The 24,112-nt window shown below is 58.7% G+C and overlaps 1 protein-coding gene across 1 annotated transcript; it reads right to left on the bottom strand.

Annotated features, from left to right (window-relative positions):
* Nucleotides 1–1,177: 1,177 nt before the first annotated feature.
* WNT9A (Wnt family member 9A) lies at nt 1,178–13,917 on the bottom strand. Its single transcript, XM_058677640.1, has 4 exons — nt 13,720–13,917; nt 3,763–4,019; nt 3,037–3,299; nt 1,178–2,385 (listed from the first exon to the last, which is right to left on the bottom strand). The coding sequence occupies exons 1-4, from the start codon at nt 13,812–13,814 to the stop codon at nt 1,903–1,905; spliced, it is 1,098 nt and encodes a 365-aa protein (XP_058533623.1). The 5' UTR covers nt 13,815–13,917; the 3' UTR covers nt 1,178–1,902.
* Between the last annotated feature and the right edge of the window lie 10,195 nt (nt 13,918–24,112).

Here is a 24,112-nt window from a genome sequence, read left to right as displayed (position 1 = left end):
CAACCCCCTCCCTGTTGCCATGGACACAGGCCCAACACAAACACGTGCACAGTCCCCCTGCCAGGGAGGACCCCCCACCTCTGCCTGGCCTGGGAGCAGGTTGGGTGGGCGGATGAGGTCATCACCACGGCCCCCAGCCCTGCCAGGGGCAGTGTTTGTTTGGCCTTGTTTCCCTGGCAAACTGTAACCCCGCCCCTGCTCCTGTGAGGGAGGGGTGGAGCTATCCTGAGTCTGCCCACCCAGACCAGCATCTGGGGACAGCAGGAGGGGGCCAGAGCCAGGAGCCCCACCTCTTCAGGCTCGAGCAGGAAATCCGCGCCTTGGTGCTGGTGGGTGAGGCGACCTCCCTGCAGGCCACCCTAGGGCACCTTTACTGAGCTTGGCCTCCCAGGGACTGGGGGCAAGGGAAAAGGCAGGCAGCCTGGGCCTGTAGGCACAGAGTATGCACAGGGGGTGGGAGAAGTGGGGCTCAGACTAGGGCCACATCAGAATGCCTGGGACAGGGTTCTGGGTCCTGAGGACCCCAGACCTGGGGCAGGAGATGGACGAGTGTCTGTGTGGTGGAATCCCAGAGCCAGGGAGCAGGAAGGGGTCTCCAGCAGGACTCCTCCCTGGAGGCAGGTCGGGTGGGGGATGCTGGGGCCACTCCATCAGCGTCAGAACAGAAACCCTCCCAGGCAGCACACTGAGACTGGCTATAACTTAAAATACATTTATTTAGTGTTTCCATTTGTTTCTGATTCTGTTACACGAAGCCATTAAATAAATTACATTCTCCACAGTCAGTCAGGACATGCCCACTCGCTGTGCACTTGAGGTAGAGAAAATCAGTCGCCTGGCAGGCCCCAAGGGAGGCTGAGTGGGGTCAGGGCCCTACCTGCGTGCTGCCCCACAGAGCGCACTCCTACCCGCCCTGGGCAGAGATGCCGGGGGTGGGAACTTAGCGAGGCTGGGTGCAACTTCCTCTGCCTGTCCATCAGTCCCCGTCCCAGCATAAAGGGCACCCCTAGTGCCTCACTGGCTGCCATCACATGGTCACCCTAACCTGGAGAAAAGACCCTGGCCTCCATTCACTCTCAGGCTGTCACGGCCGACTGCACTGTTTGGGCCAGAAATACATAGGGTTTTCTTACTGGAGGAGTCCACACCTGCCACCCACCTGGACCTTTGCCCACACACACAGAGGTGTAGACTAAAGTGAGTCCAGGGCCAGTGAGGGCAGCGAAGCCACACTCAACACTGCCAGGAAAGGCAAGGCTCTGCCAACCACACTAGCACAGCGCGCACGCACGCACACATGCACACACACACTCACACACACGCCAAACCACATCACAGCCCGTGTACTTCCATATGAGATGAACCTTCTGAAGCCCCCACCCCAGGAACCGCCCCGGTCAGTGCCAAGGGTTGGGGGCCGCACGGGCATGGCGAGGGCTGTGATTGCCACGGCTGGCTGCAGCCACAGTGTCCACCTCAACCTAGTGGTTTCGAACGACAGAGCAGATCAGAGGAAACAAGGTCGGGGAGGGGGATAATAATAATTAGAATAGTTAAATATCAGTAATAACTTAAGAGTCGCGGGCATTCACTCCACAGAATAGTGCTGGACGCTGGAGTGGCAGATAGGCTGCATGCTCCTAGTGGTTTGCTCTTGAGACAGTGCCGTGCTGCTGGCCCTGCGGTCACCAAGGTGCACCTGCTCCCTACCCCCCAGCTGGCCGGCTGCAGGGGCAGCCCTGGTAGGGAGGGGGCCTGGTGGGAATGGGAGATGGCTCAGAGAGCATTGGCTGCAATGCTCTCGGGTCAAGGAGGACATGAGGCCCCCAGGGTACCGTGGGCAGGCAGGTGGGCACTGATTCCCATCCCCAGGCTGCCAGAGACCGTACTGGCCAGCCAGGGTCAGCCCTTGCAGGTGTACACCTCTTCGCGCTGCGTGCACTGCCGGCACTCCACATAGCAGCACCAGCGCACCTGGCACTGGCAGGGCCTGGTCACCACCCGGCTCTGCGTGTTGTGGCCACGGCCACAGCAGATGCTCTCGCAGTTCTTCTCACGGTGGCACCTGCGGCCTGCGGTGCCCGGGGAAAAGCGGCCGGCCAGGCAGAAGCTGGGCGAATCGTCCAGGTGCACGAGCTCAGGTGTGCGGGGCAGCGGGTCAGGGCCGGTGGTGCCTGAGACGCGGCCCCGGGGCGGAGCAATGGCCCCCGCCTCACCTGCAGCCTCGTTGGTGGTGCTGCCAACCTTGAGTGCTGTTTCATATTTGTGCTTCAGGTGCCTGCCTGCCTCATGGAAGGGTGCCAGCTGCCGCCAGCAGGTTCGCACAGTGCAGGAGCCAGACACACCATGGCACTTGCAGGTGGTCTCCACGCCAGCCTTGATCACCTGGGGGGGAGGGGCCGTGAGAAGCCCGGCAGCGGGGAGGAGGGCCCAAGCACCTACTGCCTGTCACCTATCAAGGGCCAGTTCACATGCACAGCCTTTCCCTGTAGGCCATGGCTGCCTGGGTGAGACCTCACGGGCGGGGGGCTCCTCTGACCCCCAATGTCTGCTCCATGTACACCCTCAGTGCCAACCCTTGATGGGTTGAGGGGTCTGGTCTCTGGGGCTACCTTGGCTCAGACACGCAGGGCTGGGGCAGCCAATTCTCAATGCCAACTGCTACATTAGGAGGGGCTCAGAGTTGGGCTGGAGCTCATGACCCATGACCTGGCCCCTCCCCAGGCAGGAAGTCCACCTCCAGGGGAGGGTGAGAGGGTATCCCTGAGCTCCTGATTCAGGTTTCTGTGGAGCCTTGGGTGTGCTTGGTGGTGGGTGCTGGGGGCTCAGTGCCAGGGCCACAGCCTCCCAACCCCCACCTGCTGAGAAGCCTCTGCCCTGGAGAGTGTTCAGCCAGAAAGGGTCCTGGAAGCAGCCTGGCCTTCCGGACCAGGGCGCCTCTCACCCCTTCTCACCCTGGGCCAGGCTTTGGAAACAGGGGTCTCCACCCCAACACCCAGCCCCTGAGCCCCTGAGCCCCTGAGCCCCTGCGCTTGCCTTCACGCCCACGAGGTTGTTATGAAAGTCCACACGAGCACGCAGGTCCTTGCTGGAACGCCGGCCCAGGAACTCTTTGACGAATTTGCTGCTGTATTTGAGGTTGTCCCCGCAGCCACCCCACTGCCAGGCCTCCCGGTTCTCTAAGTCAGGCGCCTCATCACAGGTGCAGCGCTCCATGCGCCCTGCACTGCAGGCCTTGGCTAGTGCATGTGTCAGCCCAGCAGAGGAGATGGCGTACAGGAAGGCCGTCTCCTTGAAGCCTGGGGTGGGCACAATGGTCAGTGGGGCTGCTGGCCAGGTCCACAGCCCACCCAGGGGCTTCTATTGCCCATGTTCCATAGCCAAGCCCCAGTCCCCACTACAGATGCACTCCAGACAGGAACACCTGGTACTATGGATGCCCCAGGGGTGGGAGGTGCTGGTCTCTGGGGCTGGTGTGGGTGGAATTGAGAAGTCTGGGGGATCCCACCTGAACCTCATTCTGGCATGTCCTGTGCACCTACATCTCTGAAGAAAGGCTCCCAGGAGAACTGGCACCCCACGCAGCTCTCTGGCACAGGCTCAAAGCGAGGCTACACCCCCCTAGCCAGTCACCTGCATCACCCAGACCCTGGGGATGGTCCCTGCAGGTGCCCATGTATGCTGGGGGGTTGGGTTGTGGGTTGGGTTACGGGTCGGGTCAGGAATCACTGGATGCAGCCCCCCCTTGGTGGCCGTACTCACCTCGCTTGAGCAGGCTGGCACGGTAGCGGCCCTCGAGAGTGCAGTTCCAGCGCTCGAAGCGGAACTGGTACTGGCACTCCAGCGCACTCATGCTCACCGCCTCCACCAGCGTCTCGGCCACTCCTGGGTCCCGGCGGCACATGCGCCGCTGCTTCCGCTCCAGCTTCAGCCTGTCGCACGCCTTGTAGTGAGCTTGGGCAGCCACCTCGGGCTCCAGGCTCAGTGGGAGGATGGTCAGGGGCTCGCTGCCAGTCAGCCTGCAAGCAGGGAGACAAGGGTGAGGCCCAGCCCTGAGGATGGGTGGCACTGGTGGGCTGGGGTTAGGGATCCCTGGGAGAACCCCCACATGGGGGACCATGTGGGACCAGCGATCCCAGATGGTGCCAGCACCTGCTCCTGATCTCATGAACCCTACACTGCCGGATGGCCTTCCCTGCAGGGCTTGTGGGAAAGCCACTGTGATAGGGTCCTGCTGGAGCTAGCTTGGCCCCTGTAGGCCTGGGAGTTGCATGGGCACCAGGGTAGCAAGTGTCCCTCCCCTCAAAGATGCGCAAGGAGCTGAGAGGGTGTCCTATGTGGGTGATACAGCTGCTGTGTGCAACACCCAGGAGGGCTGACTCCAGCTAGCAAAGGACTAGACAGAAGTCCCAGGGAAGGCTTAGGGCACATGGCCAGAGGCCAAGGTGGTGAGGATGCCAACAGGGTGGGTGAGGCAAGAGCCAACTTTGGGCCACAAGATCTTCTCAGGGCTAGAATCTTTTTTTGTTTAATATTTATTTTATTTTTGTTACAAAGTCAGATATACAGAGAAGAGGAGAGACAGAAAGATCTTCTATCTGATGATTTACTCCCCAAGTGAGTGCAATGGCCAGTGCTATGCCAATCCGAAGCCAGGAGCCAGGAGCCAGGAGCCAGGTCGCCCACACGGGTGCAGGGTCCCAAGTCCTTGGGCCATCCTCGACTGCTTTCCTAGGCCACAAGCAAGGAGCTGGATGGGAAGTGGAGCTGCAGGGATTAGAACCGGCGTCCATATGGGATCCTGGCACATTCAAGGTGAAGACTTTAGCCACTAGGCCACACCACCGGGCCCAGGGCTAGAATCTTTTTTTTTTTTTTTTAAGATTTATTTATTTTATTACAAAGTCAGATATACAGAGAGGAGGAGAGACAGAGACAAAAAGATCTGCCGTCCGATGATTCACTCCCCAACTGAGCCACAACGGCCGGTGCTGTGCCGATCCAAAGCCGGGAACCTGGAACCTCTTCCAGGTCTCCCACGAGGGTGCAGGGTCCCAAAGCTTTGGGCTGTCCTCAACTGCTTTCCCAGGCCACAAGCAGGGAGCTGGATGGGAAGTGGAGCTGCTGGGATTAGAACCGGCGCCCATATGGGATCCCGGGGCGTTCAAGGCGAGGACTTTAGCCGCTAGGCCATGCCGCCGGGCCCAGGGCTAGAATCTTGAGTGGAGCTCCCCAGAAGGCAGTTGTGTGCATACCACCAGGGGCAAAAGGTCACATAATCAGCAGGGTGGGATCCTGTGTGTGTACCAGCAGGATGTGGGGTCATGTGTTTGCACCAGCGGGGTGTGGGATCCTTTGTGTGCACCAGGAGGGTGTGGGGTCATGTGTATGCACCAGCAGCAGTGTGTGGATTCTGTGTGTGCACTAGCAGGGGTGTGGGGTCATGTGTGTGCGCCAGTAGGGTGTGGGGTCATGTGTGTCCACCAGCAGGAATGTGCGGATCCTGTGTGTGCACCAGGAGGGTGTGGATTCATGTGTGTACACCAGCAGAGTGTGGGGTCATGTGTGTGCGCCAGCAGGAATGTGTGGATCCTGTGTGTGCGCCAGCAGGGTGTGGGGTCATGTGTGTACACCAGCAGGGTGTGGGATCCTGTGTGTGCGCCAGCAGGGTGTGGGGTCATGTGTGTGCACCAGGAGGGTGTGGGGTCATATGTGCACCAGCAGGGGATTGTGAGATCATGTGTGTGCACCAGTCAGGAGTGACTGTGGACCAAATAGACCCTCTCCATATTCCCAATTCCCAGGTCCATCCTTGGCACACCAAGGGGCCAGCTCTGAGGCTGGGGTAGGTCCTGGACATGTGGACACAGTCTTCACCAGCTCAAGACAGCGCACACTTTGCCCACAGATTCAGCATCCAGAAGGCAGCAGGGCATGAATTCTCTCCAGCCTTTTCAGGAACAAAGACATTCACTCAGCAAAACCAAAAGCAGAAAGCAGTGTAGCCAGGAACTGGAGAACCCACATCCTAGATGGATCGAACATCCACCCTGGGCCAACCTAGGCACTAGGAGCCGTGACCATGGACGCTGAGAACGCTGCACAGAAGATAAGGGTCTCCTGCACAGAATCTAGCTCAGAGACCCCCAAATGACCAATACTGACACTGTGCTGACCCCTTCTGAAGCCTACAGACCCCCTACTGATCCTACCGACACTGCTAACCCCCTAATCACACCATGCTGACCCCTAGCAACCTTACTGACATCTACTGTGCCATGTTGACTCCTACTGACCCCTCCTGATGCTGCTATCCCCCACAGGCAGAGAAATCAGGCTATGCCAGAGTAGCCAGCAGTACCTCTCAAGTCCCTCTCCACACCAGAGAAGGGGACCAGACACCAAATGACCACATCTGATCTTGGACTTAGCAGCCCCTGTGGGCACAATTCCAGTCCAGCTCCCTGATGCTGCCACTAGGAAATCAGAAGGGGATGCTAGCTGTCCAATTGGAGCTCCAGACTCCTGACTCCAGCCTGGCCTGGCCCTGGCCGCCATCACAGCCACCAGGAGTGAACCAAGATGCAGAGGCTCCCCCTCTCCCTACACCCTGCATCATTCTGTCTCCTAAATCCATCAAATCTGAAATCAATCCTGAAACACACACAGTGAAGAGCAGCTGTGCTGAGATGTAACCCTCACCTGGAGTCAGGAAGAGGGTGTGGCTGAGACAAGGAGGACCAGAGGACTAGCAGAGAGCGGAGTACAGGGACCCAAAGCAGAGCAGGGGGTTCCCAGGACATAGCAAGGTAGGCGGGGGCCCAGGATGAAGTCAAGCGGCTCTACCAGGGGGTCAGTAGTCACCCTGGCACTGTCTAAATGACACCCTGTGCCACCTCAGGACTCCCCTGCCAGGTGGCCAATAGCACGTCAGGCCCTCATTGCCTCCTGAGTCTCACCAAGATGCTTCCCCCAGGATGCTGACACCCCAATGCCCACCTTGGAGCTCAGCTACAGCTAGGCCATTCCCTCTCCCCCAAGGGTGGCAATGGGCTTGATTGCCATGCAGCAAAATGTCCACTTCAGTTAACCACATGTTTACTGTGTTCTTGGCATGTGCTGACCTGTACACATCCTTCCCTCTGTACGGTTATCTGCATGTTTACTGTGTTCTTGGTGTGTGCAGGCCTGTACACATCCTCCCCTCCGTACAGTTATCCGCATGTCTACTATGTTCTTGGTGTGTGCTGGCCTGTGCACATTCTCCCGATTCTGCTACCTGTCTCTACTCTGTCTTAGCTGTACAGAAATGTGTTCCATGGATGCAAACCCATCTGTCATTTTGCTTTGTTGCCTGTGTCCTGGGGTCTTCCTCAGAAACTTGCTGTTGAGAGTTCCCTCCTGCATCATTTCTGGTCTCGTGTGTTAGCCTTGCATCCATTTTGACTTGATCAGCACAAGGGTCCATGAGCCAGCTGACTTTTGGGCACATCTGTGTCCCATACTCAGGGCCCAAGTTGAAGTTCCAGCCCCTGCCAACATGCACCCAGAGAAGCAGCCCAGGGAGCTGGGCCCCTGCCCCCACATGGTAGACCTGTATTGAGGGCCAGGCCCCAGCTCCTACAGTCCCCACTGTGGCAGACATGTGGTGAGGGCATGACAGTCAAGGAACTCTCAAATCAACAGACTAAAGAATAAGGAAATGAAGTGAGGCAGAGTCAGCACTCCTGAAAGTTGGCTGGGGCTATAGCTGTGTCCCCAGGGATGGTTCAACGGAGTGTATTGGGGAACCCCCACAGGCATCATCTCCAGGGGATACCTGGACTGCACAAATGAGGGACCCACAGAGACCTTGGGTCAGGGGAAGCTGGGTGTGTATCAGCTATGCTCTACATTCATAAGAATCTCCAGGGAATGGAGCTATGTCCTCGGCACAGCCAAGACCGCCATGTGAAGTAGTACATGCAACTTCGCCTGACAGCTGGCCAAGCAAATACACCTCCACACATTACCTCTGCCACTTCAATAATGCAAACTATGTTTTGAAAACAAGGGGAGAGACCCAGTCCACTTGTGCTTGACATTCTATTGTTTCTGTCCTGCTGTACTCACCTGGTCTTCACATGAGTGCCAACCTCAGCTTGTGCCATGAGATAAGACCCAGGGTCCCCTTGGGTGATGCTAACATGTACCCTGCACCACTGTGTGTTCAGCTGCACATGGGATGCTAGTTCACATGTGTTGCACAATGACTAACAAAAGCTCACAAGCAGGTCTTTCACTTGACGTACACATTTCTGTGCAGTCAACCTCAACAAGGCATTCCTCCTAACAAACTCGGATGCCTCTGATCAGTGTCTCCTCACAGCCGCCACCTTCTCCCTAGGAGATGAGTCATCAGACACCATTGTGTGATCTTTTGAGGGCCTATTAGACACTTTACCAAGTGCTTTTTAGGACAAAACTACCTGTGAGGCAGATGGTGAGAGAGCTCCTGGCTGCTGGTTCCACTGGACGCCCACCACAGCTGAGGCTGGGCCAGGCCAAAGTTGGTTCCTCCACATGGGTTATCAAGCCATCATCACTGCCTCCCAGGGTCTACATGGCAGTTGGGACACATCACCATCCCCATTCTCTTCCTCTCCTCCCTTGTCTGCCCCAGTCAGCCACAGGCCAGGGCAGGGGGAGACAAGGCTGCTGCCCCAGCAATTGTAGCCTCAGCTTTAAAACAAACTCCAAACTGCCTGGTGCTGAGAAACATGTGGGGTGAACCCTAACCCTATCTGTGCAGACACAGGGCACTCAGGGCTGCCCCCATGGGAGTCAGACCCTGCATGGCCAGTAAGTCTACAGGGAACCCTAGGGGCAGACAGGCCCCTCACACTGCCTGTAGCCCCCAGCTGTGAGACAGGTGGTCAGGCAGGGAGAGCCAGGCTCCTGGGCAGCTGCTGGCAACACATGTCCTGCCTGAGCCAGGCTCTCTTCCTGCCCCGGCACTGTGCCAGACACACACAGGCTTGCCAGCGACCCCCACCCCCCACCCCCAGGGTCCCAGGGGCTGCAGCAGTCACCATTCCCATCTGCACAGTGGGAAGACAGCCCTCATGTCCTCGGGTCCTGGAGCCTCTGGCAGTGGCTGCACCTGGGCCAGACCTCCAGCCCACTTCCCCCGACCGCCCGACCTCAGGTATCGCAAAGAAAAACAAACGCAGCTTGTGGCTTGCTTTTTTCCATTGCCTTGTCCGGCTGCCGCCCAGGGTGCCGGAGCTGCCAGCTGGGCGGCTGGGTTTCCTCCTGCGGGCAGCGGCGTGGGGCCAGCCAGGACTGCATGAAGGACCATGCTCCAGGTCACAGAGCAGGGGAAGCCAGCACCACCCGGAGAGGCAGACACCTGCCACTGGCCTGCATGGCAGATGCGCTCTCAGATGCAGCACAGAGGCCCTTGGGCTCATGGGTGCCCGTGGGGGTCCTCTCTGCTTGGGTATAGTCAGTGTCCTGGTCAGGGCTGGGGATGGGCTGCACTGCTAGGAAGGGAGGCCCCAAGGGAAAGGGACACACAGGGAGTTTCAGAGGGCAGGGAGGTCCTGCACCCTGACTTGGTCAGGGCTCAATGGCCAAGACTTTCCTGTAGCTCATGGCCCTTCCTAGAGGCTCACAGCGGGTGCCTTTGGAAAGGTGTGCCTTGTCTTGGTCCAGTACAGCACAGGAGGCCAGGTCGGGGGGCATCATGGACCCTATGGACAGTGGGGAGTTACAGGTATCAGGAACCCTGTGGGCCGGTGGGGTCAGGGGATGTCAGGAGTTGTGTCCTGGGCCTGCAGTGGCATCCAGCAGCCTTGCCCACTCATCTCAGGGTGACCTGTGGGTACCCTTGGAGGAATAGCCCATTCCCCTCTCCTCCAAGGGCCCTACCCTGCAGGATGAGAGCAGATGTTTCTTGGCTCGGGTTCCCTAGGAGCAGACAGACTGGATCCTTCCTGGACAGACAGTAGAGCCTGCAGCAGGGTCTGCAAGAAGCTGCCTGCTGTCCAGACAGCCAGGCCGCAGGCTGGAAACTTGCTCACACAGCTGAGGCTAGGTGGGCTTGCTCCAGCCTCACCTCAGACCCCTTCTTCTTCCCCTGAGGGAATGCAGTGTGGCCTTGGACCCAGCAGAGTCAAGGATCAGGGCCCTAGGGATCAGTGCACTGACCTACAAGGGTGGATGGAGGCTGGGGCCAGGGCAGACCAGATCCCATCCCAGGTGAGCACACGCACCCATTGATCCCCTCTGCCTGGAAAGGGCATGCCAGGGTCTCCAGGGCACCTCGCAGACATCCCCCAAGCTCTTTTTCACTGATTCCTGGTCAGGCTATGACGTCACCAACAGGGTCACAGTTCCCAGGCCTCTGGCCACTGCGGCTGGCCTACGAGATCCTCTTCATCCACACAAGGGCACCCAAAACTGTAGGGGGGGGTCTCTGCAGGAGGAGTCCCTACAAATCCCACCCTGACCTCCATCCCCGACACTTCCTGTCCATAGTGCCCCACAATGGTCCCAGTACTTACTACTTAATGCCCGTTGCGTGCATTGGTGATCCTATACCTGGGAGCTGGCCCTGCCACCTAGGGATTCTCACTCATGTGGGCACCCAGCACCCAACTGGGCTCTGCTGGGTACTCAGTGAGGCACATCAGGCACTGGGAACCTGACCCATGGGGGAGGTACAGTCCCATGCCGGCAAGAGCAACTCCCCTACTACAGGAAACACAGGAGGCACCCACATCCTGGCCACCCCAGACCCTGGTTGCTTCCCAGGCTCCATGCCTGGGTCAGGTGCCATCTCTGTCGCAGCAGCCACCTGGGCCCAGGTTGCAGTCAGGCTCTCCAAGTTCAATGAGAAGAGGACCCCCCCCACAAGAAATGGTCAAGGGCAGACCTTTTCTCTGCAGGTGCAGAACAGATGTTGACTCACAAACCCAATGGGAAAATGCATATTAGACCACAGGGAGGCATCACCTGTCCCCACAAGAAAGCTAGGGTGAAGCCTAGACCCAGCAACACAGCACTGCCAAGACCAGGAGCCAGACCCTGCCCACACTGCAAGGGCAAGTGAGTGTGTGATGGGGCAAGCACCATGGACATGGCCTGACAGGCCCTTGAGCAGCCGAAGCCAGAGTTGCCACAGGACCTGGGGTCCCAGAGAGAAGCACAAGTGGCCAGAGATAGCCAGGGACCCTGGCTCAGGGTCAGCTCACACACTGCTGTGAATCCATATGATGAAACATAATTCAGCCTGAGTAGGGAAGCACTGATCCATGCCACAGCATGGGGATGGCAAAGGTGGCACAAGGCCCATGGTCACAAGACAGCCACAAGGTGACTGGAACGAGCTAGAACACAGATAGTGGCTGGAGGCGGGACCTGCATTTTTGGACCCGGACCAGACCATGTGGTAGCTGAAGAGTTCCCAGAGAACATGCACACGAAGCTACCTGTCAGGAGGGGACGCTGCCGGGACGGGACTGACGCCCACCACATACACGATGTCTGTCCTACACCAGTACCCACTAGGGCTCCAAGCCACGGCGGCCCAGGCACCCAAAGTCCACCTCTCCTGTGCCAATGCCCGGGCCCACCTCCTCCAAGCTGGCCTCCAGGTTGGCCCTACTTCCTGCTGGTGCTGTCTTAAGCACCCGCAAACCACAGCCCAGCCAAAGCCCAGGTCATGTCTCAGGCTCACACACTCCACTCCTTGTGAAGAACCTGGCTGGTGGCCCCTGTAAGCAGGATCCCCAAGACAAGGGCTCTGAGAGGCCCACCCCTCCAGCAGCAGCAGTAGCCCCTGAGCCAAGGTCTGGGGCCCAGCAGGACCCCTACCATAGGAGACGTTTGCTCAGAACTTCAGCCCACTCAGAGGAGAGCAGACAGGACACCCAGACTTGCCACACCCCCTCAGGGGAGAGCGACCCAAAGTGGCCCCCAGGCAGCTCTGTCCAGGTCCTGGGGGGGAGCACAGATGCATGGGCAGCCTTGGGAGAGGCAGATGGCAACGCCACCTGCTGCCCAGGCCAAGACGTGCCAGGGGAGGGGGAGACTGCAGCCCGTAAGGGGCCCGCAGCCCTGGGGGGTCCACAGGGTGGTTGGAGGCCTGGGGAGGGACAGGGTTGGATTGCAGCTGGGGAGGGGGTGGAGAGGGCCCCTTGGGCCCACGTGACTCTCCCCGGGGCCAGCCTCTCCTCTCTGGGTTCCTGGGCTGTAACTGGAGCCGCGTTCCTGCCTGGGAGCCTCCGTGCCAGGCAGAGCTTCGCAGAGGTGGGGGGGAGGGGGCAGCGGTGGATTCCAGCGCCCTTTCCCTGCTCCCTCACCCCAAGTCAGGCCCTTCTCCTCCCCCAGTCCCTCATGCCTTCTCCAGGGCTTCACCTCACAAACCAAGCTCCCACAACCCCACCCCAGGAACCCTTCCTGGCCCTAGCCTCAGCTCCTCCACCAGGGTCCAGGCCCCAGCCGCTTCAGCACAGTGCACCTGCCTCTGGACCCCCTCCTGCAGTAGCAAGCCCCCACGGCAAAGCCCAGGGAAGCAGTGGAACTACTCCCCACTGAGGGGCCAGCCAGCACTGCCCACAGGAGATAGTGGGGCCCAGGGCTCTGCCCACAGGGTGTGACTTGGGGACACAGACCCAGCCGCAGGCTGACCCCAAGTCCTGCCCAGGGCTGTCGCGGCCTGCACAGGGAGGCTGGGATTGGGTTGGGCTTGGGCGGTCAACAAGGGGCAATGAGTCACCACGGACCCGCGGCCAGACGGCCAGCCCCGGGCCCTCCCTCCCGCGCCCCAAGGCCCTGCTTCGCAGATAGCCAGCGGTGGGCTGCCAGCGAGTGAGGCAGGGAGAGGGCCGGGAGTGGGGGCCAGAAGAACCGGGGACCCAGCGCTAACACTGGAAGGCCACCCCGGCGCAGGGGACAGAAGGAGGAGGGAAAGAGGAGAAAGCAAGCACAAAGGGAAAGTTTCCCACGAAAACATTTCGCTTTCTTTGAGAACAGGATGCACCTGCGGAGCTCCGCAGCCCTCCCCGCCCCGCGGCGCCAGATTCCTGGGCCGACGGGGCCCTCTGCCGGCCGGGCGGCGCGCGCCGGGCGCCCGGCCCAGCAGCACAGGAACAGGTGACCGGCGGAGGGCGGCGGTCCAGGGCGCGGCCCGGGGTGCCCCGGCGAAGGGGCCGGGCCAGGGCTCCCAGGGGCGGCGCCCGCAAGCCGAGGCGGTGAAGGCGGGTGCTGCCTCGCACGAGACCACCCCAACCTGGAGAGGGTCCCCTCCAGAGGATTCTGGGCTCGACTGTCCCAGGCCCGGGAAGACGGGAGCCACGGAGCGGGGCAGCCACGAGCTAGCCGGCCCCGCGCCCAGCGCCAGGTCCCACAGACGCGCTCCACGGACCGGGGCCGGCCCTGCTCGGGCAACGTCAGACGCGAAGCGCAAGAAAAATAAATTCCTCTCCGGCTTGGAGGGCTTTTCTCCCTCCCGGGCTCGGCGCAGGGAACATCTGGATTCTGTGCGTATTTTTGTTGCTGTTCTTGTTGTTGTTAAATTAACTTCTCCAGCCGGGAAGGGAGCTGGGTGGGCGGCGGCCGGGGCGAGGCAGCCGCACCGCAACCCGCGGCGGCGGCGGCGACCCCGGGTCACGAGCTCCCCCCTGCCGCGCCGCGGGACCCCGCCCAGGCGTCCCGCCCGCCCGGGGCACCTACCCGAAGTAGGCGGCCGAGGGGCGCAGCGCGACGAGCAGCAGCGCCAGCCCGAAGGCCGCGGCCGGCCAGCGCGCCAGCAGGGCCCCATCCAGCATCTTGCCGCGCGGCGGCGGCGACCATCGCGCTCCCGGCTCCGCGCAGGGCGCGCCGCGGCCGCTGCCCTCTTATAGCGCCCGGAGCCGCGGCCGCGGGGCGGGGCGCGGCCAGCTGGGCCCGGCCCGCCTCGCGCCCGGGGGAGGGGGTCACGCCGGCGCCGGGGGCGGGACGAAACCCGAGCCGCGCGCCGCCCGGGCCGCCGCCGCGGCTCCCGGGGCGGTTCTGCCGCGCCACGCCCGGTGCGGAGGCGGTGCGGGCCGGCGGGGAAGCTCGGGAGCCAGTCGGGAGCGTTGGGGGGAATCCCGAGAGAGGCCGGCGGGACTCGCAGGCCAAGGCTCTAGCCTGGGAGCGCGGGCCTGTCCAGAGCCTGCAGCCGCTGCGCAGGTGGTGCCGCACCCGAGGCCCCTGGGATGCTCCCTCCTGGGTGATGTGCAGCTGTTCGGGACCTCAAGCTGGGACCGGGGCGCTAGCGGCCACCGTCATTGCCAGCCCTGACTCTCAGTGGGGTCAGCCCCCTGGGACCCCGTGGATGCACAACATGGGTCTAGCCCTAACTCTGCAGCCAGAGCTAACACCAGTTGTCATGACATCCAGGAGAAAACTGCAAAGTTTCCTGGACAGGGGCCTCTGCCTGGCGGCCACGACACACCCCAAATCAAGGGCCTCGCACCAGCATGCACCAGGGGTGCTGGGGCTTGGGTGACCCAGACCCGAGCTCCATAGTGAATATGAGGGTTCCCTGTCAGGAAACTCCTGTGTGGTGGTGGTGGTGGGGCACCAGGCCTGGGCAGATCAGCCTCCCACTGAGGCTCTTCTTGCAGGGGGAGGCTGCAGGGACACCATAGCGTTCAGATGAAGATAACAGAGCCCAGGTTTGTAAGTATGAGTGGGCCACTGGGCTAGAGAACGGCTCACGAGGCAGCTCTGATACCAACTTCACTTGGGGTGGGGGTGCTGGCAAGAGTGGTCCCCATGCATGGGGTTGGGCAGAGCGAGGTCTGCAGAATTGCTCTGGCATTGACCTCCCTGTTGGGGGATGAGGGGGCGGCAGGTGCAGCAGGCACAGGCCCTCTCCCAGGAGCAACTTTCCCAGGCCCTAACCCCCTCCCATATTTTCTTCCACACCCATCCCCCACATGCCCATGGAGAACAGACAGGACCCCTGAGCTGCAGGTTCACCTGCCCGCACTGTCAGCATCAGCCCCATCCCGAGGTAGACAATGGGGGCTGTGTCCATGGATATAAAGGAGGCAGAGCTGAGGGGTGAGGTCCTGAGTGCAGACAAGGACAAGAAAGCAGCTGGACTCCACCACCTCCTGGAGCTGAGCAGAGGAGAGATGTCCACAAGCCCCCGTCCAGATGGCAAACTGGGCCCCAAGAACCTGGCAGCACTCATCCACCTCTGGCAGACAGCGCAACACTGCTCCTGCCCAAGCCAAGAGGACAGTCTACCTAGCCTCAGATGGTATCTGGCTCCTGCCCACCAGCGGGACTGGGCTGTGGCCAGCAGCCCTCAGGACTACAAGGCCGCTCCCCACCACAGGCGCCCAGGGCAGGAGAGTTACTCAGGGGAGTTGGAGGAGCAGCCTGGTGGACCTGGAGGAGCAGCATCCAGGTCACATGACCATTGGTAGCCTTGGGTTGCGACAGGGATGCTGGTTCCACCCCAGGCATGGGCATGTGGGTAACCCTGGATCCCTTAGGTGAAGGACCCCATACACAGCCAACAGCTTCCCCACAGAGACCCCAAAAGAACCCCAGAAGGCTGTGGCTGAGAAAAGAAGGAATCAAAGTTTCAGAGGACTCAGGACTCACTTCTGGCTAGAAGCGCTGCATCCTCCAGCGACGTGGGACCCCGTGCAGCCCAGTGGTCAGTGACTCTGGGTGCATGCCCCTCTGAGACGCTGGCCTGTGAACTGTGTTCACATCCTTGTTCCAGACACGGGCCTGGATTAGACACAGAGAGAAAAGGTTGAAGGTGGGCTGACCTGTCACTGCCCTGTACCGGAGCTAAGACAGGCACAGCCTCGCAGTGGAGGAGACAAGCTCTTGGGAGGGCTTCTCCATCCCATGAGCTTCCAGCAGGCACATGTCTGTGAGCACCTGCTTATGCCAGTGACAGGGCATGCAGAAGAGCCAGCTGCCTTTAAGCCTTAGCGTTGCAGCAGCAAAGGTGTTTGTGCAGACCCTGCCTCCCTGGTCAGGTTCACCCAGACCCAGCCTGGATTCTGGGGCCTGAAGGGGTCTGGACCTGGTGTGATGGACCCCTCGGGAAGCCAGTGCCCTGTCAGTTAACAAATGCAGAACTGAACTCTCCTGAGGACCCTGCAGGAAGTGCAGTAACTTCAGCGGCAAGACCCTTGGCAGCTGAGTGATGTCTCTACCTGGGGTTCCTGCTGCATCTGCTATGTACAACAGGGACCTCAGGGTGCATGGTGGCCAGGCTCTCCAGTCCTGCCACAGCCACCCAGACCTGGGTAAAACCACAGAGAGCCTGTCCTCGCATCCGGCTCCCATAGCACTCGTCCTGGGCACCGCCAGGTAGACCTGTGCTCAGTCTCTATGGTAAGAGAAGAGTCGACATCACCAAGACAGAACAGAGCTGGGGGTGCTGTCCATGGGGACTAGGGGGTCACGGGAAGGGGTGTGAAAGCCTCCTCCCAGCTGACCCTATTTCCATGGGGACTGGGGGGACAACAGAGAGGAGTGTATGGAAGTCTCATCCCAGGTGTTCCTGCTGTCCACGGGGACTGCGGGGAGTCGGGTGGGGAGAGCCACAGAGATGGATGTGGCAGCCTCCTCCCAGCTGACCCTGCTGTCCATGGGAACTGGGGGGACAGGGAGGGATGTGGAAGCCTCCTTCCAACGCTTCTCACTTTTGCCTGACCAAGGAGGATGGGGTGGGGATTTGTGCTCTCTGCTCTGGTTGGGGGAGTGATGTCTCAGGTGGTCTGGAAGCAGTTCAGTGAGAAGGTGCTTATCAGAAGGTTTGTGAGGCTAAGCAGTGGGTCTCTTTGGGAGCAAAGGCAAAGCCAACCCCTGAATCATTTGCAGTGGAGACTGAGTAAGAGTTCAAGCAGAAAGGATCCTGCCGCAACTGCCAACCACAGGTAGCACAAGTTCAGCTGGTGAGCTTTGAAGGCGTGTGTGTGTGAGTTTGTGTAATAGTGTCACAATGTGTGACTGTGTATAAAAGAGTGTGTGTGGGGCTCGGCAGTGTGGCCTAGTGGCTAAGGTCCTCGCCTTGATCCCATATGGCTGCTGGTTCTAATCCCGGCAGCTCCACTTCCTCTCTATCTCTCCTCCTCTCAGTATATCTGACTTTGTAATAAAAAAAAAAAATAAATCTTTAAAAAAATAATAAATTAAGAAAAAAGAGTGTGTGTGACAATGTTTGTGAGACATTGTGTGTGGTGTATGTGCATGTGTGGGTGTAGGAGTGCATGTGTGCGGTATATGGTGTATATATGTGAGCACATCTGTATATGCATGTATGAGTATTCATGTGTGAGAGTATATTTACATGGTGTTGTGTGTTTATGTGCATGTGTGTCTGAGTGTGAGTGTGTTTGAGTGTGTGCATGTGTGTGTCACTGAGTGCACATGTGTCAGAGTGAGCGTGTGTCAGTGTGTGCATGTGTCAGTGTGTGTCAGAGTGTGTGTGTGTGCATGACAGTGTATAAAAGTGTGGGAGTGTGTGTGAGTGGGAGACTTATTGTGTGTGATGTATGGTATATGTGAGTGCATGTGTGTGTGAATGTATGGTGTTGTGTGTGAGTATGTGCACATGTGTGTCAGTGTGTGAATGTATGCACACATGTATGAATGTGCACATGTCAGTGTGCATGTATTGCGTGTGAGTGCATGTGTGTGTGGTGCATGAAGGTGTGTCAGAGTATTGTGTACATGTGCATGAGTGTGTGTATTGTGAATGCGTGTGTGTGGGTGTGCACCTGTGTGTGAGGGAGAGCACTGCTGCTCTGTGTACCAAGTGGATAAGCCTGCAGGATGTGGTGGTGCTGAGGTAAGGCAGGCGTCAAGACCCACCGACTGGAGCTGACTGAAGCAGAGTCACTTTCAGAGTGGTGGTGCTAGGGATTGCTGGCCAGAGCGCAGTGTCCAAACAAGCCCTGCTGTGCTGTGCACACAGAAGAGGGTCAGGCAGTGTGTCCGACGCTTTGTGCTTTCAACACACCATTGAGACACTGTCACTGGTGGCAGCACAGCTTAGAGTGGATGCTACAATTCCCAGCTCTTTGGTGCCCTAATCGCCGGGTGGTGGGAGCCCCGTCAGGGCGACATGGAAGATGGCCAGTCCCTCTGCCACATGAGGACAGGCAGGACATCCGCTACACAACAGGCAGGAATCCTCAACAACAGCCAGACCTGGGATTCCCCTCCTGGATCCACAAGAAGTGGAGCCTTGTGTGGTGCCTGCCACAGGCAGCCTATGCCACCCAAGCTAAGCATCAAGAAGAAAACACCAGTTCTGATCAACAAAGTGAAAAGCCTGTAAGGGAAAATAAATGAAGAGGAGATGCCCACCCCAGGCATACCTTGCGGCCCAGGCCCTGTGACCCAGAAGCAGTCCCAAGCAGCTTCCTAACTGTGTCCAATGCCTGCCCACAGACTGTTCTTTCTCTAAATGGCATCATGGGGCCCCCAGACTGACTCTGCCATCCAAAGGGCTTGTACAGCCAGGGCCCAGTCAAGAACCTGTCCACTGACTGCAAATCAGCCTGGACCTGGCAAACTCGGGCCCTGTGAAAGCTGTCCACAGCCAGAGCAAGCTGAGCTAGCAGTGGGTCCAGACCCCAGAATGCGGACTGTGTCCAAGCAGAACCCCTCGGAGTCAGGGTGAGGTGTGCTGCACTGCTCAGAATCCCACTGCTCCTGGCATGGCCACCAGTCAGGGAGGTTCCTTACAGGTGAGCTAGAACTCATTAGAACAAACTAAAATTGGACTCTGAGCTCCCCAGTTGCATCAGCCACGTCCTAGGCATATACTAGCTGACTGTGGGCTAGGGCGACTGCTAGGCAGCACAGATGCCAAGCATTTCCATGCCTGAAGAAGCCCCAGGCCAGTGTCATGGAGCCAGCAGGCACCTACTAAGTGCTAACGGACAGAGCCCTGAGCCCTGTTCTGGTGGGATGCACAGTGCTCATGCAGCAATCCAGGTGGTGGGCTGTGTTAGTTTTCAGATGCAGTTAAGTTCCTCTTTTTTTCTTAAGATTTATCATTTTTATTGCAAAGTCAGATATACGGAGAGGAGGAGAGACAGGAAGATCTTCTGTCCAATGATTCACTTCCCAAGTGCAACGGCCCGTGTTATGCCAATCAGAAGCCAGGATCCAGGAACCTCTTCCAGGTCTCCCACGAGGGTGCAGGGTCCCAAAGCTTTGGGCCGTCCTCGACTGCTTTCCCAGGCCACAAGCAGGGAGCTGGATGGGAAGTGGAGCCGCCGGGATTAGAACTGGCGCCGATATGGGATCCTGGGGCGTTCAAGGTGAGGACTTTAGCCGCTAGGGCACTGTGCCGGGCCCCGCGATTGAGTTCTAATTTCCTGCAGCCAGGTTATCTTTTCACGATAAGTTTACTGCAAGCGAAAATGCCAGACACAGCAAGGTGCTCAGGAGGTCCTTTATTCCAGCAGGGTAGAAACAGAACGAGGATGGGGGTGGGTATAGAGGAGGGGAGAGAACAGGAAGGGAAACATCTCCTGCTCTGGTGGCAGAATGGGGAGCTGCCAGGGCAGGGGAAGGCAAGATGCAGGAGGACAGGGAGAGCTAGGTGAGCCTAGAAGGTATGTGTGTAGGGGGTGGGAAGGGCTTGAGTAGACCCCAGGGATTGGTAACTGATATATCACAGGTGATTGTCACAGGTTTGGTAAGTGGGTGGGGATTAGAGGGAGGGGTCACAAGAGATTGGTGGGTGGAGGTCTCAGGTAAGATGCCATGAGGTTACATCTGATTGGTGGATAACCAGAATGGTGCAAAAGTAACAGTAGAGAGTCCAAAGTGGCTGAGACCTTCAGGGCTGATGTTTGAGTCACTCCTCACAGGCTGGCGGGACGAGGGGGCTGCAGAGGTTCTGGAAGATGGCATGAAAAGGTGAATTTGTCATAGTGCCAAACATTTTGAAATCAATGGACTGGTGTTGGGGAACAGCAGAGTAAGCTGCTCACTGCTACTGACACCAGCATCCCAGATGACTGCACCAGCTGCTGCACTTCTTTCTTTTTAAATAAATCTTTTTTTAAGATTTATTTTATTTTTATTACAAAGTCAGATATACAGAGAGGAGGAGAGATAGAGAGGAAGTGGAGCTGCCGGGATTAGAACCAGCAACCATATGGGATCCCAGCACATTCAAGGCGAGGAGCTTAGCCACTAGGCCACGCCACTGGGCCCAGCTGCTGCACTTCTTATCCAGCTCCCTGCTAATATGCCTAGGAAAGCAGCAGAGGACAGCCCGAGTCCCACCTACAGGAGAGACTTGGATGGAGCTCCCAACTCCTGGCTTTGGTGTGACTCAGCCCTCACTATTGGTAAGTGAACCAGCAGATAGATCTTTCTGTCTCTAATTATCTATCCTTCAAATAAATAAATCTTAAAAACAATATTTTGAAACACACACACATACAAGTGGTTCTCAGTCCATGAAAATGCTATGAGAAAACTGTACCTGGACTTCAAGGCTCACTTTGCTCACACACACACACACACACACACACACACACACAAAGCTCTCATGGGTGATGGACAGCAAATAACTGCATGTACTGAAAGCTAAAAACAATGCAGCTGCCCCAACAGGCATGGAAAGTCAGCAAAGTTCTGACTCTGGATAAAAATTCTCAACAAAGCAGCAGCAGAAGCAGCAGTGGAGAACTCCTGAAATGGCTGTTCCAGGTCAGGCTCTGCCCCGGTCATGAGGGCAGCTCCCAGAAGTGGACATGGTGGGAGGTGGCCTCATGTAGTCTTTCTCCAAAAGGATTGTCCTTGCACTGGGTGCACCTGTGTCCTGCCTCCGCTCACATCCTGCATTCCCCGTGGGCCAGTTGGGTTCATGGAGGCTGACCAGGGAATGCCCCTCAGGCTGGAGACACTAAGATGATCCCAACACCCCCGCCTCCCCTGTCTCTTGATAAAGGCCAGATCTAGCTCCTGCCATCCTTCTCAGCCAGCCTCGTGGAGGCACTATGAGGTTAGGCTGCCCTAAGGGAGCCTGTGCAAGCAACGACATCCACGTCCTTCTCCAGGCTGGAGCCGCTGAGTCCCAATACTCCAGTCCAGGGGGGAAAGCCAGATTCCTGTGGGCCTCAGGTACTGCCAACAGAGGACATGGGGCACCTCCCCCTCACTGTGGTGAGAGCTGCTGGCCAGCCTCCTCTGCCAGCCTGGTGACCTGGCTTCTGCTCTGAGATCAGTGCTATCAGCTCCAGTGCAGGAGACAAGCTGCCTGCCGGTGTTCCCTTTCACTGCCCTGATGCCTTCTTGTGCCTGAATGCTCCATCACTACACTGGATGCACGTCCCACACTACGCACTGAAGGTTCCCTGCTGGGAACTGTCACCTGTAACCTGACAGGAATCCCAGGAGTGGCTGCCCGCAGCAGCCTACTGCATCCACATGGTGGCGGTGTTGACCACTGCAGGCTATGCCTAAACAGGGAACCTGCACACTTCACAGGAACCTCACACCTCACAGGAAACCTCACACTTCACAGGAACCTGTACACATCACAGGAACCCTCACAGGAACCTGCACATCGCACACCTCCCAGGAGCCTCACACCTCACAGGAACCTGCACACCTCACAGGGAAGCTCACACCTCACAGGGAACATTACAAGAACCTCACACCTCCCAGGAACCTCACTCCTCCAAGGAGCCTCACACTTCACAGTGACCTCAATCCTCGCAGAACCTCACACCTCACCGGAAACCCAGGTTCCTGGCTTTCACAGGAGACCCGAGTTCTGGCTCTCAAGAAAGGTCTGGCGGAAGGCAGCCAGGCCATGGCCGCGCGCGACCACGCGGTGGCGCTGTTGCCAGGTGCCAGCAGTCTCCAGGCCCGTGGCTGAAACAGATCCCCAAGCAGCTCTTTGGTGAGATTCGGGGATGCCACAAAGCCAGACGCCAGACAGACCTCTGTGACGAAAATCCTCAGAATCGGGCCCGGCGGCGTGGCCTAGCGGCTAAAGTCCTCGCCTTGAGGGCCCCGGGATCCCATATGGGCGCCGGTTCTGGTCCCGGCAGCGCCACTTCCCATCCGGCTCCCTGCTTGTGGCCTGGGAAAGCGGTTGAGGACGGCCCAATGCATTGGGACACTGCACCCGCGTGGGAGACCCGGAGGAGGTTCCTGGTCCCGGCATCGGTTTGGCGCATACCGGCCCGTTGCGGCTCACTTGGGGAGTGAAGCATCGGATGGAAGATCTTCCTCTCTGTCTCTCCTCCTCTCTGTATATCCGGCTTTTCAGTAATAATAAAATCTTTAAAAAAAAAAAAAAAAGAAAAGAAAATCCTCAGAATCTTCTGAACCTCTGGATCCCGCGACCAGCCAGGGCCCTCACCAGCACGCTGCGTGCAAGGCCCGGACTAGTTGGGGAGCTGCATCCGGACCCTGTGCCTACTGGGTCTCCTGGCCATCTCTGAGGAGGGCAGACACAGGCACAAGACAGCTCTCAGAACCAAGGGTCAGATGGGAGATAAGCAGATGCATGTCCTGGAACCCAGTGCACACATTCAGGGCATCCAGGGGCCAGGGGCCCCAGCAGTGACCCACTCACGGCGGCATGGATGCTATAATGGGGTGGTTCAGAGAGACCCAGACAGATGGTGGCCGTAAAAGTTCCTCCTGTCCGTGCCTATATGTGCTCACCATAGGGGTGGACCAAGGCCACCCCCTAGTCACCAAGCACCTTCCCCTGGTGTGGACTCTGGCCAGACCAGGCATGTCCCTCTGTGGTGGCAGATGGAAGTTCCCTGGGAGGCTGAGGCCACAGGGAGGGCAGGTACCCTAGTGTGCAGCTCCAGAGCAGTGAGGCCAGACCCCAGAGCCTGACAGAAAGGAATGTCTCCTGGCTGTGATACAGCAACATGAGGCAGTGGCTTAGGACCCCAGCTCAGCCTATAGTGACATGAGGCAGCCGGGACCTTAGCTCCATGGGAATAGGGCTGCTGCCACCCTTTTATCACACCAGACACCAGGATCCTTGGTAGATGCCGACAAGTAAGGCGGGACCTCTGCTCCCTCATGCAGCCTGGGTCTCATCCTGGAGAGCTGGTGGCTGAGCTCCAGCCACAGTGCCTCTCATTCTACCCAGGCCCAACCCCAGGAAGGCCGTTCAGGGCTGACATGGTCACCAAGGGGCCCTGACTGGGGCCTCATACATGGAAGAGCAGCCTGCCTCAGAGAACACCTCCACAGGTAAGACTCCAGTGTCTAGGGACACCCCAAGAGGGTCCCAGCCTGGGAGCTGTAACTGAGGGTTGACACCACTTCTGCCTCCTGCAGCAGGAATTCACCGACACTCCGGGGCAGGAGGGATGCAAGCGACAAAGTGGAAGGAAGGGGAGGGGGGTTGGTCTAGAGAAACAAGGTCAGGGTGCCAGACCAGAGCACAGCGCACACCTGCCCTTGGGAGGGCTCAACACCTCCAGGGTGTGCACAACCTGGTGCCCATCCATCCTGCCCTGGCCACCACTCCAGAAGCACAATATTTAACAGCATCTTCGCTGAGCCTCAGAGGGACTGCAAGCAAGTAGAGCTGACCCTTCCTCCCTCAGCTGCACTGGGGTCTCAGTTTGTTCTGCTTATCCAGCCTCTAGAACTGGAGGGAAGGAAGGCTAGCCTCCCCATCCCCATCCCCACAAACCCAAGCCAAGAGACAGAGGACTGGGACTATGAAAGCAAAAGCTGAGTCTCAAGCTGGGATTGAAAATGCCCACACCACTCAGGGGCAGCACCCTGGGGGCAGGTTTCCTCCCCAGACCACAAGGGTGACCTCCAAAGTGGCATCTGAGCAGGCAGGTCCTCCTTTGGCTGATGGGAAGCCTTAGAGATCTGGGAGCCCCTATCCCCTCGTCCACCCCACCCCGGCCCCCCACCGACACCAGGAGCTTCTGTCCTCCAACCCGGTGGGTGGCAGGGACAAGGCAAAGGCACCCATCCTTGGGCTGCGACACAGTCCACTCCTCCCAGCAGACCACTGTCTCCAGGTCAGATCGCGCTGCCCAACCCCTCCTCAGTCTGGAAGCTTCACAGGCCGACAGACAAAGGTCTGGGGGCAGGC

The sequence above is a fragment of the Ochotona princeps genome, chromosome 19 (assembly GCF_030435755.1).
Source record: "Ochotona princeps isolate mOchPri1 chromosome 19, mOchPri1.hap1, whole genome shotgun sequence".
In the NCBI taxonomy this organism is placed as follows: domain Eukaryota; kingdom Metazoa; phylum Chordata; class Mammalia; order Lagomorpha; family Ochotonidae; genus Ochotona; species Ochotona princeps.
The sequence above is the reverse complement of the archived record's forward strand: the minus strand, read 5'-3'. Positions and strand labels throughout refer to the sequence as shown.

Coding starts and splice junctions, on each gene's coding strand:
- WNT9A (XM_058677640.1), bottom strand. CDS start 13,814: ATGCTGGATGGGGCCCTGCTGGCGCGCTGGCCGGCCGCGGCCTTCGGG. Junction 4,020..13,719: donor CCCTCGGCCGCCTACTTCGG/GTAGGTGCCCCG, acceptor CCCTGCTTGCAG/GCTGACTGGCAGCGAGCCCC. Junction 3,300..3,762: donor TGCCAGCCTGCTCAAGCGAG/GTGAGTACGGCC, acceptor TGCCCACCCCAG/GCTTCAAGGAGACGGCCTTC.